At 40.7% G+C, this 13336-nt stretch overlaps 1 protein-coding gene across 1 annotated transcript in view; it reads left to right on the top strand.

Moving 5' to 3' along the window:
* Positions 1–4794: 4794 nt before the first annotated feature.
* Positions 4795–13336, top strand: part of LOC146373778 (protein FAM98C-like) — a 75158-nt gene continuing 66616 nt past the window's right edge. The window contains exon 1 of the mRNA XM_084950143.1: positions 4795–4897. Coding sequence (XP_084806269.1) covers positions 4795–4897 — 103 coding nt within the window. The remainder of the gene's footprint in view (positions 4898–13336) is intronic.

Below are 13336 nucleotides of genomic sequence, written 5' to 3'. Positions count from 1 at the left end.
AGAACAAAAGTAAGCAGTGGGTTATATTAAAATCCCCCAAATCAATGTTTCCTGAAGGGCTGTGCATAAATGGCCCCATTACTGTTCTTAGAGGCTTCAGCGGGGAATGATTTAGACGACACCCCTGCAGTGGACCATCAGTCACTCTTTTAGAGTTAAATAAGCCATGAGAAGGACTGTTATCCTTACTGGCTTAAGCTACCATTAATCAGTCCACTTCACCTGTCAATACAGCCACTGGCTTCCAATCAAACAACCATTACAGCAGTGAGCATCCCAATAAAGGAGATCTTTGTTTCTTATTGAGTTAATCACTCAGCATGCACACACTGCTCTCGTAAGACTGGCACTGGCAGTGTATACGCCTCTCCTCATGTGTGGAGGAGTGCAGGGGTCAGGCTTAACACACAGTGTGACTTGGAATGTGGAGGAGGCGTAGGATGAAACAATATTATAAGCGATGCTTTGCAATTACAACTGTGTGGAGACAGATCATTGTTTGAGATTGCCCTTTGAAGGTGTACCATTGATCTATGCAAATTGATAGCCAATGAAAATAATAAGTGCTCATTGCGAGTGTCATTATCTCTAAAGCTATGATTAATGCTAACAGTGTGAGAGAAGCGAACGAGGGAGAGGCGAGGGGGGATCGGGCCAGAACAACGTGATGGACTGTTGTGTCATCCGCAACCTGAGTTGGAGGATATGGCTCCAAGCAGGTGGGAGTGAACTACCCTCTGACAGCCCTCTTCAAAATGACAAAATCCATCCTCCTGTATTGAACAGTTATTCCTCTGTCTTTCACCAGGCATCTTTGGACACTCCCTTCTTCTCTTCATCCCTCTGTCCAGCCCCTCTCTCCACCACAACCCTGCCCAGCCGCTCCCTATTGATCCTCACCAGTGATTGGTTGAGCTGTAATTTGAGATGGACATTGACGGATGAGTGCAAACTGTTTTTCTTTTTCTCTCTTTTTTCCTCCTCTCCGGGGTGATGAAGTCATAATGCTAGTGACAAATCCAGACAGGGACCAATTGCAATGGAGTAGTGGCCTGAGTAACCTTTAGAACCAAGGCAGGATGTCGCCCGGTTTGTCACACATGCCCCCTGGGTACATGATGGTCACAGCACTCATAAATCCTCCCATACAGGGAGTCAAAGCTGTTTGAATGGACAGAGAGAGGATAGTGAAACAGAGAGCCTGGAAATTGGCTTCTCTGTAGTGGATTTCTGAAGTGCTACCTTTTTTCCCCCTGTGAAACAGGATAAATATCCCTTTGTAAAGTGCCAAACAGATTATCTTATTCATTTCTAGGTAACTTGTTGCTAGAAATGAATGCAGATAATCGTGTAAAGGTGGTTAGTACTGTCAACATTTTCAATTTTGTAAAGAAGCTACTGTGTAACTGACAATCACATAGTAGCTACTTTAAAAGCAATGTCATAATGTGACTGAAAAGATGTCACATTATGACAAGTTTGACGAGTTTATGATGACATTAACTCGTCATCATAAACCTACAAATGATTTTTACTCAAAGCAGGGCTTGCTTTAGATTTAAAGAGGGAATTTTCAACTGTCTGGAGCCCAACATTAATGATTTCATTAGGTCCTGGTCATATAGACTTAGATACTGGTTGGAGACCCCCTGGCAACCACAAGTTGCTATAGAAAAACGAGTGTTTCCTGATCAGTTGCAAATGGTTGCTGTGAAAATTATTGCTAAAGCTCTAGTGACGCAGGGCTAGAGGCTTGTCAGTAACCTTCTGCTAGCCAAGGGGAAGAAATATATGTTTCTTAACTGGTTGGCAAGTGGTTGTAGGAGGCCACTGGCAGTTGCTGGGTGAAATTAGCTATAAATGTCCAAAAACCTCTTTGTGGTCTGCCTTGAGTTTGCATGGAAGACGTCGACTTGCTTGCAAATGCTACTCAGTGGCATGAAGATTGCGACACAAACACAAAACAGAGACAGTTCAATTTCACAGTAATGGTTGTACCTTGTAAAATGTGTTGTTTTAGCGGCAAGGCACAACTTTTACTTTGAAAGCGAATTTTCTCCGTTTCTGGTTTGCCTTTCATTTCACTTTTGCTCAGTGAGTAGTTGGTGAGGGTTTGCAGACAAGTCAGCTTCTGCCATGCAAACAACTGCCAACTGTGGAAGTCTTTTACAAACAAAAGAAATCACAATGAAGACTTTAATATAGCACCCTCCTTTTTGACCAGTATCACCCAGCAGCCAGCAGCCTCTAGCAGCAACTTGCAAACAGCCGGTGATACACATTTTCCCCTTAAACCTGGAGGTTGATAGGGGGTTGCCGACTGCTATCTCTAGGCCTGTGTGACTGAGGCCTCAGTACTAACTGCAGTAAAAACAACAACAAAACAACCGATCAAACAAAAAAGCCCAAAACATTCTACTACTTACACACACTCACACCAGTAACAAGCTGGTGAAGATAGCAGATAATTTAATAGTCTATGGACCAGATATTTTTCTCAGGAGTTTGTTGTGATTTAAAACAGAGTTGAAGAGGGTAGCAAATGGACTTCAGCAGGTGCCCAAATGTGTGACTCCTAATATATGCACATAACAAGTGAAAAAAATATTCAGAAAGTTTGTTCTCTAGCTCTCATTTAGGATTGACTGAAGTTTAATGGAAAATTGTTCTGCAGATGACCCACCTCAGTTCAAAATTCTTTGGAGGTCATGAATTCCTAGAGGTTAAGTGGGAAAAAGCTTAATATCACAATGCACAATTGAAAATGTGAAGGTGCAATAGTGCACATAGCATCAGTATCATGCTCATCTGTGAAGGCACCATTAATGTTAGATTGTTTGTAGAAACATATGACATCATCCAGACATCACATTTTTATTTGAGGCTTGATTATTTCAGAAGAGAGTGCTACGCCACATTCTGTGCATATTCTAAATAACAATGTGGTCCCATATTAAGAACCTGCATGCTATACTGCCCTGTCTGCATTCCAAACTTGTCACCCTCACTGAAAAGATTTGGTAAATTATGAAACAAGAAATATGATAAAGAATCCTACATCAAGCAAGAATGGAAACATTTCTCTTTTAAATCACAGAGTGTTTTTTTGAAGAAGAAGTGATGCAACACTGTAGTAAGCACACCCCTGCTACATTTTTTTAAAATGTGTTGCAGGCATCAATTTCAGAATGGGCCATATATTTTTCAAAAACAATCATATTTCTCTGTTTCAAAATTTCATATCTTGTCTTTGTACTATTTTCAACAAATATTGGGTTTAAATGAGTCGCAAATTATCGGACCCTCTTTTGATTTAAATTTCAAACAGCATCTCAGCTTTTGTGGAAACCAGGGTTAATCTAGTGATCAAGAATAAGCTAGAAGTAACCCAAGTAATCCTATTGACCAACTGGTCCACAACACACATATGAGACAAATAAGACTGGGAAGCTGAAAATAAGGAGATAAAAGAACAGGAGACGCATCAGTCTCTGCATATCAAACTTTTGAAAGCTGTCTTGACCAGCTCTCTCTTGAAAGAGAACAGTAACTCCTGATCAGTACTTGTGGTAAATAACCAGCCAATTAGGAGCAGACAAACAGACAGAGAATCGAGCCAGAGGCAAGATTTCAGAGAGCAGCACAGATTCTGACGCACAGGAATAACTTTGAGAAATGACAAAGATCAAGAAGATAATGAGATAAAGAAAAAATAAAAAAAATGAAGCAGTCAGAATCTGCCCACAACAGTATGCCCTCTGGTTTTTACTTCAAACCAATTTGAGTTTTTATTGTCTTAAACTGTTTATTGCTATATGTGAATAAAGTTATAAAGTATCCAAGAGATCTGCTCAAATATGCCATTTGAACAGATCTCTTAAAGTGGCAGGTCTTAAAATGGTCTTTTCTGTCTGTGATTACAGCCACACATCCTGTTTTAACAGCATCCCTGTCTCTGTAATTGCACGCATATTGGATTTTAATAATAGTGTAGAATATTATCAAACAGAGAACACGCTGATAACGAGCCTTGTGCTTTGACTATTTGACAACTCAATCTTTCACTGCCGTTTACTTTGTCTAATGCCGTCGCAGCAGAGGAGTCATCCTTCCATAAAAAAAAGCAGCTTGTGCTAGTGGTTGAACAGGAGACAGTTTGATTAATATTTCCCATTTGTATAGCGAGCTTTGAGCTAAAATTAGATGGCCACCTTTTCCCTCGACAGGACAGCGGTGACTTTGGTTTCCCCGCTAGGCCAGTCCGACGCGCACACACACCAGTTCCAGGGAGGAGAAGAAGGGAGGGAGAGCTGGTGCGGGAGTAATTTCAGCGGATTGTGAGCGGACAGTAGCTCCGCTGGGAGAGCTGGCAATCATGGGGGAAACAATGTTTACATCGATCAGCTGTCAGGAAGATTTATGGCCTCATTTTGCTGTAATGGAGAATTAGTGGGGAGATTATCAGCGACTCAACACCATTGCTTGTTACCCGTGTCCAGGCCTGGCAATTTGTCTCTCCCCAGGAGCAGCCCAAACACTTGTGACAGCATCAGCACTTGCCCTAATTCAATCAAGAGAAAATGTTGGAATTAATTTGTTACAAGAAAATCTAAATATGTTCCAGTTGAGCAGTGGCCTATAGCCACTCGAAAAAGCAAAGGGGAAAGAGAGAAGGGGAGAGAGAAAGAATCTGATTTATTGTGGCGGGCAAGATATTGATCCATTTCGATCCTGGCCAGCGCGCAGAGGGTTTAATGTGTAATAATTTCCAATTTAAAGCTCTTTCTCAAGATCATGGCTGTAAAGAGTGGAGAGGTGAAAGCAGGCCGGCGCTCCGCAGCCAGACCGCTGATTAAGGAGCCTGTTGCTAAGGCTTTGTCAAAAGCTCAGTTTGAATGTAAATGCAGGGTTATCTCTCCCCTGCATCTCCCACGTGCCTAACACACGCTTTATTTGTCTGTCATGGAGATGGCCGTGAGGACAGAGTGAATGCTCAGCCCGTGTAATAACAGACAAGTGGGATTGACTTAAGGTAGACTTTCTTTGTAATGTAATTAAGTAGACGACGTGCAAACTCATCAAGGCCCGGGATTAAACTTACAGTGCGGTGCATATCATGAAGACAAGAAGAAGGCAAGAAATGGCAAATTCTGGACCTCTGGAAGTATTGATTTAGGTTTTGGAATCAAGGTATGAGAGCAGCGATTTTGAGTTCAGAGTCAGCGGCTGGGATAAGGGTCATCCGTTAAGTGAGTGTTTTGTGGGTTTTGTTCCACCTGCTTAGTTGCTTCTATTGTCTGCGGGATACATGATCACCCTTAACTACCCCCTTCCTCAACCCACCCAGTCTCTCCATCTACCAAGACCCCGAGGACTGCTGTCAGAACACTGACCTATTGATCAAGCTGTCTGTATGCTGCTAAGGGTCCTCAACGCAAGCAGGCTAAGGTTAACAGAGCACAGCAAGAAAGCTAGATAACCATCATATAAATCAGCAGTCAGATGACACGGGGCATGTTACTCGATGCTGCACGTTGGGTTTTATTTCAGGGAACATTTTACTCTGGCCTGAGCTGCGCGTTCCATTTTAGTCTGTTTTACAAACAAATGAGTCATAAAGAGAGTCAGTAGTGTATTTAATATTAGACAGGTGACACTATCCGGTGACTGTGGGTGGCTATGCAGTAGAGAAAACATTATGACATTATCCCAGATATAAGTTTCTATATTGTTTATATTGAGTGTGCATTAAAAAAAAATCAGTGTTTTAATATATAATATGTTCCACTCTGCATATGCTACATGACCCCGTGAGCTTTCTCTATAAACCAGACAACACTGCTGTTGGAGTGGCTAGCCTACTACTGTATTAACACAAGAACTGCTGGAAACCTCCTGGCAAAAGAAAGCAACAACACAGTGGACTCAACAAACACACACACGCACACACACACTCTCTGAACTCTACCTTTGGGGTTTCCCTGCCAAACCAGCAGCCCGTTAAGAGTGAAACAACAAATAAACGCCTCACTTCCCTTTCCTCTCCCTCCATCTCACTTTCCCACTCTCTACATCTTTCTATGAATCTGTGTGTGTGTGTGTGTGTTAGCTTGCAGGCCATTCTAGGCCAGGGACACAGTTAAATGAAGAGGAGAAGCAGGCTTCGGCGCTGTGACCTCTGCAGGCCACATTCTCCTCCTCCTCCAGCTTTGTTTATTAACATCTCAAGGCTTTTCTCTATTCCACTCTGATTTCATTTTTTTTTTTCTCTGTGTGTGAGAAAATAGCCTACAAGACACTGTCTGTTCCTGACTGTTGACGTTTCTGCGGAACAGTTTTTACAAATTAGTTAACAGCCGGGCTCTTAAAAAAAAAAAAACTCAATGCATACGCATTAGCATGAGTTAATTGATGCCTAATTAATTTCTGCTGCCATGCATAAATTTGGGCTGCCTTCCCTCGCTGCCACAGGAGACCAAGACAAGGGCCATGATTTCCAGGCTTCCCATAAATAAATGAATAAACATCAAGATGGGCCAGAGAGAAGCTGGTCTCGCAGAGTATCCAGGTGTGCAAGGTTAAAGACCAACTATGTGGGCGTACACACTCACAAACACATGCACGAAGCACAGCAGGAGCAGGTGCAAATACAAATGATCTTTGAAACTCACTAGAAGTGCTAGGCTAAAGCACAAAGGCGCAGAGCTAAGTGCGCTGCGGAGCAACGCATACACAATGTTAACAGCATCCTCTCTGAACATCACACCTCCAGGAATCCAAAACGCACGTCCCTGTCATGATTATTTTCCCGCCTCATTACTTATTCCACCTGAGCATCCCACTACATCAGAATCCCGTGGAAGTGTTGAGAAGAGTGTGTGGAGTGGATGATAGCAGTGGCCTCTCTCTCGCCTAATTTGTAGTAATTGGTAGCTCATTAGGTGAAGCAGGTCAGTGTCACAGGGAGCAGGCTGTCAGGGCATGAGGTTAATGACAGAGAGGAGGCACAGACAGACAGATTAAAAACTCTGCTGCCTGCCATGCCTCTCCTCTGCCGGCTTGTCTCTAGCCAAAGGTCCAGATGTCCACCATATGCAGAGCTCTGAACATATCTATCCCAGCACTCATTTGAAGCCTTCACTGCAAAGTGGCTGCTTTATGATGTGACGGTGACCATCTTTTCAGATTACTTGAAAGATGCTACTTAACAGGAACTTGGTACGGAACTGGTTTACAGGAAGTTGTCACTTTTGGTAAAGAGCGACGTCTGTGGCTACAAATGTACATTAAATCGGCAGCAGTTTGCAAATAATTGTCATCTAATTTATAAATGCAGACAGGCTGCCAAAATGCTGCAATCGGTCTGAGTTAGTTTGCACGAATGAGAGCAACTTGTCTGTGGTGCTTCTATTTGCAGTGGGAGATTCGACTCAACTGGTTGCCAACTGGCTGTATTCTGGTTATACATTTCTATATAAAAGCATTTCCTGTCATCTTGGCATCATCTCATTTTACAGTTAAATTGCAGTCCTGTAGCAACTATGTTACTGTTTGTGTAGGAATTTATACATTTCTGTTTGAAATCTTGCATGACTCCGAATGTATGCAGTCAGTGTATGGAAACAGCCAGAATTTGCCAGATTAGATTATAACAAACAAATCGTATGTAACTGCCAACTCGGCCCCATTCAACTGCAAACTGATAGTAAACTGACTCTGTCTTAGCGCAACTTTATTGCCATCTTGGCTCACCAAAGTTGCTTTGAAACCGGCAACAGACTGCGAGTGGTCGCAGATCTGGTTCCCAATTTTGAAGCAACTATTTCAAAGGCAACATGCTTTGAAACATGGCCGCAAAAATTTCGATCCCGCTGCCGTCTCCAACTGCTGTTTTCCATAGATTGCAGCATTATTAACTACAGTTATAAAGGCAGTGACAACTAGTTCTCAATCAGCCATCTACTTAAATGTCTATGTCTATAAATGTGCATCAGGAAGTACTCCACATGTAGTGAATTTTAAACATCATCATCATCGTCATATTATAATGATGGTAGCTTATGTATGTCTGTACAATGCAAATCACACAGATCAGGAAATACATATATATTTAATATATTTATGTAAAAGTAAATTGCAAGTGCACACAAGGTCACGTTGCACGTTCCTCAGAGCTTATTTGCATGTCATGCAACACCCACCCATACAGCCTATAAAAAGAAGACTAAATAAACATATACATTTATTATTCAATATTTGTAATCTTTTAGAAACATTTTTGTTGTCTGACTATATACAATAACTCAAAGAATGTCTAAGCATGAGTGAAATGAACAAGTACTGCAGGCCTGGCAAAATCACCCGCAGGTTGGGTTTTTGATTGACCTTTAAATGATGAGAAACAGGAAAGAGGGAAAAAGTACGCAAATTTGGTTTAGAAAGAAAGATGAGCAGGACTGGAGAGCTAAAACAGAAACGTAATTTAGAGCTGATTATTATTTTGTGAGATGTCTGTGATTTACAGGAAGACTTGATGCAGCTTGATGCATGGTCATGCTTGAAAATATGAGACAGAATCAGTGGGTTTGGGCAGCTATCTATTTCCCCAGAAATGACCATGGCATACATTAAGTGACATCTATTAGAACGAGGCTGCGTTAACCTGATAGTGAGACGACAGTAAGAAATACAGACCTAAGGCTGAGAGAACAGCGGCGAACCACATGCAGGTGATTTGAACTTTAGATGGAGTCCCATCAGTCCAAGTGGAGGATGTGTGTGTTTGAGGCCACTCTGTGGGAGGACAAACCTGTTTCTAATGTATCAAATAAAGAGAGTAACTGTGTAACTTAAGAGTGACGGCGAAATGAACGAAACTGAGCTTGTAAAAGCTCCTATGGTTATGTAAATCTAGCCCAAGAATCTTTTTATATTTATCCACCTTACGTAGGCCTTTTCCCATCACAACTTGGAATGGATTACTGTACCTAATTTAGATTGTGTTTCATCAATTTTCTTTTGCAAAGATTCAAACCTCTGGCAGGAATTGTGGGTAATTATCAGCTGCCAGTTTCCCAGACATAATCGGGTACTTTTGACAGGTGAGTTATTAAAATGTCCTCTGTACCTGATAAACATATTAATTTATTTCAAGATAGATAATTTCATCAATGCTGGAGTCACATCATATATGGGGTAGACGATACCCTCTCCGTTTTAATTATACAAATATCACAGTCGTCAGAATGACGGATTTTTAGACATTTAGATCCTTCATTGCTGCTTCTTCCCTGGGACGCTTTGATTAAAAGAGCAACACTGCTTTCACAGTTGCACTGAAGAGCTGAGGGCATTTTATTCATGATAATCCAACAGTTATTTACAGAGAAAACTGCCCTGAATCAGATCTTATCCAGCTTCCTTTTTTTCAGGCTAATTTATTCAGAAGAAACATTTAGCCTTCAGCCATCCCTCACTTACAACAGCTCTTAAAGATAATCAATAATTTACTTAAACATGGGTCTAGTGTAAGTTTTCACGTTTTCATTATTCACTGTGTCCTGTTAATGATTCTGAGTAAGTCGTCTTAAAAAGGTAAAATGAACATACCCATTAAATAAAAACAAACATGTTTGCAAATGTAAGACATAAGAGCTGTCTGTAGGTCCGGCTTGTACAAATCTCAACATCTGATGGAGGAAAGATACTGGACTTTATAGAGGCTAACAATGGTAACAGCACTCCTTATTGACTGGCTTCTCTCTAACTATCCATTGTGACTTACAGCTCCAAAAAAGATTATTAGGGACACATTAAAATTTACACATTTACTTGACAAAAGATAGGTGGTCAAAGATGTGCCCACACGTGCGTGATTGGATCACAAAGCATCATAGTCATCATTTAAACTTCTTTTTGGGATTTCAGAATCAAGTGTAACAAGCTCTTAATGTAACTTCTTTCCCTAAATGAAAATAAAAATCTTGCTACTTTCGGTAAGCTCAACAGAGATATACACCTTCTCCTGCTGATATTAAATTGGTAATAGAGCTGAGATGCACCAAAAAGAAAGTTTGATATGCTCGTAGGTTTTACAAAATCAGGTTTTAAAATTGTAGACCCGAGGTGCTGCGTTGTCCCAGGAGGGGGTTATGAAATTTGTCAGAACTTGTGAAGAAAATTTGGCTAGCTCAGAAAAAAAAGCATCAAGCTGAAGAGAGGCATATTCTGCAAAAAGAGGCTCTTCACTTTACAGTGACAGTGGTAGGTATTGCTGCTCATTTAGCTCCAGGAGATGATGATGTTCATTACAAACAGAAAGAGAGGGAAGAGCACGAGCTTCAGTGAGTGAAAAGACGATTCCCCCTGGTAGATCCAAATGGCCCACATTGTAAAACAGCCAACCCATCACAGCAGTATGTGGATGAGTGTAAACACACAGCTTTGTACATCTAACTCACAGTTTGCATCTTTATTCTTGAGTCAGAACTCGCAGTCTGCTGCTTTACATTTTTTGCATTATGCAGCATGGCAATCAGTGCTGCCTTAAATACATTACAACAAACTGCTTGTATGTCTCGCTGAGAGATGAACAAGACAACTGCACTCATTCACTGAGTGTTCTGAGTGTGACTTTTCCTGCAGAAAGCTGACGAGATGAGAAAAGAAGACAATTCAAAAACATTGTGCGTTAACATTTCCCTGGTGTGGAGCTACTGTGTTCCTGTTATAATGTTTTCCTGGCCACTGTGGAAGCTGTGTTTGGAGTATGGTGACCCTGCATCAGTGGACCTCGTTGTGCGTGTCCACACAGCTGTGTAGCCTCTGTGCAGGCATTGTCCTACAGACTCAGATCTTGTTCCTGGACAAAGAAGATACATGAGATTAACTCAGATGTTTATACAGCTCATCAGCTGTGTTAGTTTTAGCAGACACACACACACACACACACACACACACACACGCACGCACGCACACACACGCACGCACGCACGCACACACAGATTCTGAGCCATACCATTAAATTAGTGATCCCAGAAAAAAAGTGTAAAATGCTGTTGTTACGCTGGTTTTTGTACAGATTAAACAAAATGAGACATGATACATTAATACTGAGTTTAAACAGTATACGCTGACAGTAGAAAACTGTATGCATTTTAGTTTTAGCTTAATTTTAATGGACATCTATGGCAGTGATACGGTGGTGTCTATTACAACAACGACACAAGCTCAGGCATGTCTGAAAGTGAGAGCCTCAAATGATGATTTAGTAAAAAGGCAGCTACTTTAACAACCTATTTTTCAAAGCACGATGCTCTGAAAAATATACAAGAAAACTGTTACTGATAAAATACAAAAAAACAGTTCTACCAACTAAGGCAAAACCACACAACCAAGTACAACCAAGTATATGGAGGCACACAAAAAGGACATATATATTTTTACTTACAGTTTCCAATCTGGGCACAACTTTTGTACTTACATTTGACTCTGTCTCTATTAAAAATAGTTTTGTCACATGGCGCTAACTCCACATGGTTGGAGTTACACAACCCCAGATGAGGTTAAAAGTTAAAGTGTTGAACCTAGAATCCTCTGATCTGTAGTCAGATGTATTATCCATTGCACCACTGGACTGGGCCAGAGTAATGCTGTATCACTACAATAGATTCATACTTTAAATGAAGCCATCTGTCATCATTGACAGTAGCTCATTGGAAAATAAGAAGATATTAAATGCCATTCAGCGCATTGGGGTAATTGCTGCCTGGAAGTTATAATAGTCGATAAAATGTTGCTCTGTGTGTGTTTTTATCGACCACATCATCATAAATATCATTATTGCAAATTTCCTTGAAATATCTTGTTATCATTTTGAGGTTACATAAGAGACCCTAGGCAACGGTTTCCTCGAACTTTGCCAAAAACAATGAATGCGTTTCTCTAAATATAGAACTATGAAAGTTTGTAAAGCAGCGTACTGTTTATACCACTTTTGAACTTAGCATTAACTTGATTGCAGAATTAGTTAGTTACAATTAAAAAACACACACACACATACAGAAAACTTAAAAATAAAAATATTTTAGTGTCTTGAAATGGCAACCTCTTCTTTTTTAAAGATGCAAAGTGAATACTGGATTTCAGATATTGGCTAACGACAAACAAACAGGCATATCTTCCTGTTTTGGGGCTTCGGGGAATACATTTGAACCGGGACAAATTAACAGTTTCATTTGCAACTTTGTTTGTTAACGCGATACACTGCTGAGTCAATTTCCCATTAAGGGTCGTCTTCTTCTGAAAATCCTTGCAATTTGGAGCTCTGCGGATATGGGATTTCCTGCTTGAGGTGACCTCGGTGGACCAGGCCTTGGCCCGAAGGAACGTGATTGACAGGTAAGGTTGACCTCATCTGTGGTGGTGGGTCCCTGAAGACTGATCACTATCACACAACATGGGACAGATGGGATGAAGCCATCACCAGCAACATCACTGGAGGGACGCCACAACACCTCAGGGCTTCCTCATCCTCTCATTTACTTTTTTTTTTTTTTTTAGCAGTTTCCTTTTTCTATGGCTTTCTTTGATTCTCTACCTTCCTCAATAACTCACACTTTTTTGATTGCTTCATTCCTTTTTCAATTTGTTTTCTATCACACCACTTAACATGATACATCTTAAGCCTCTAAATGCTGATAAATGGCAAAAAACCCTCACATCACACATCAAGTGGCTTCTGAAAATTCACTTAAAAACTACTGCAAACACACGCAAGTTGCAAGGTAATAACTTGATAATAAACAGTCAAGTTTGAAATGAAAGTAGAACATAAGGTCTGCGCTGATCATTAGGTATCAATTAATCACTCAATTATCTAAATGGTTAAGTGTGTGCGTTAAGGCAGACAGGATCTAAGACTCCAACATCAGTTAAAACAGTCTAATGAACTGAGCTGAATTCATCATGAAACACCGAATAATTAGCAACTGTGTCTTAGGGGAAAACTTCAAAAGGAACCTCAAAGTGGTTATGTTTAGTGAAGCTTTCCCTTCAAAAGCAGAACATAAACATACCGCTTAAGACTACACAGGCAGGAAAAGCTGTCCCCCATGCCTTTCATTTACAGCAATAAATAATGATTCATCACCAAAAAAGTTTAGAGAGGGTGTATTTGTTTGCATCAGAAGACGGTGACCTTTGTGGCGTTGTTTGGAGATTAAAGTGACACAGCAGCCAAACATGTTCAGAATCAACAAATTAACATAAAAACCAGCCTGTCATAGCTTCGGTTGACAGGAAGGAGAGTTAAGTTTGTTGTTTTTCTTTTTGTTTT

The sequence above is a fragment of the Perissodus microlepis genome, chromosome 14 (assembly GCF_051167445.1).
Source record: "Perissodus microlepis isolate ML-2025 ecotype Zambia chromosome 14, ASM5116744v1, whole genome shotgun sequence".
Classification (NCBI taxonomy): domain Eukaryota; kingdom Metazoa; phylum Chordata; class Actinopteri; order Cichliformes; family Cichlidae; genus Perissodus; species Perissodus microlepis.
The sequence above is the reverse complement of the archived record's forward strand: the minus strand, read 5'-3'. Positions and strand labels throughout refer to the sequence as shown.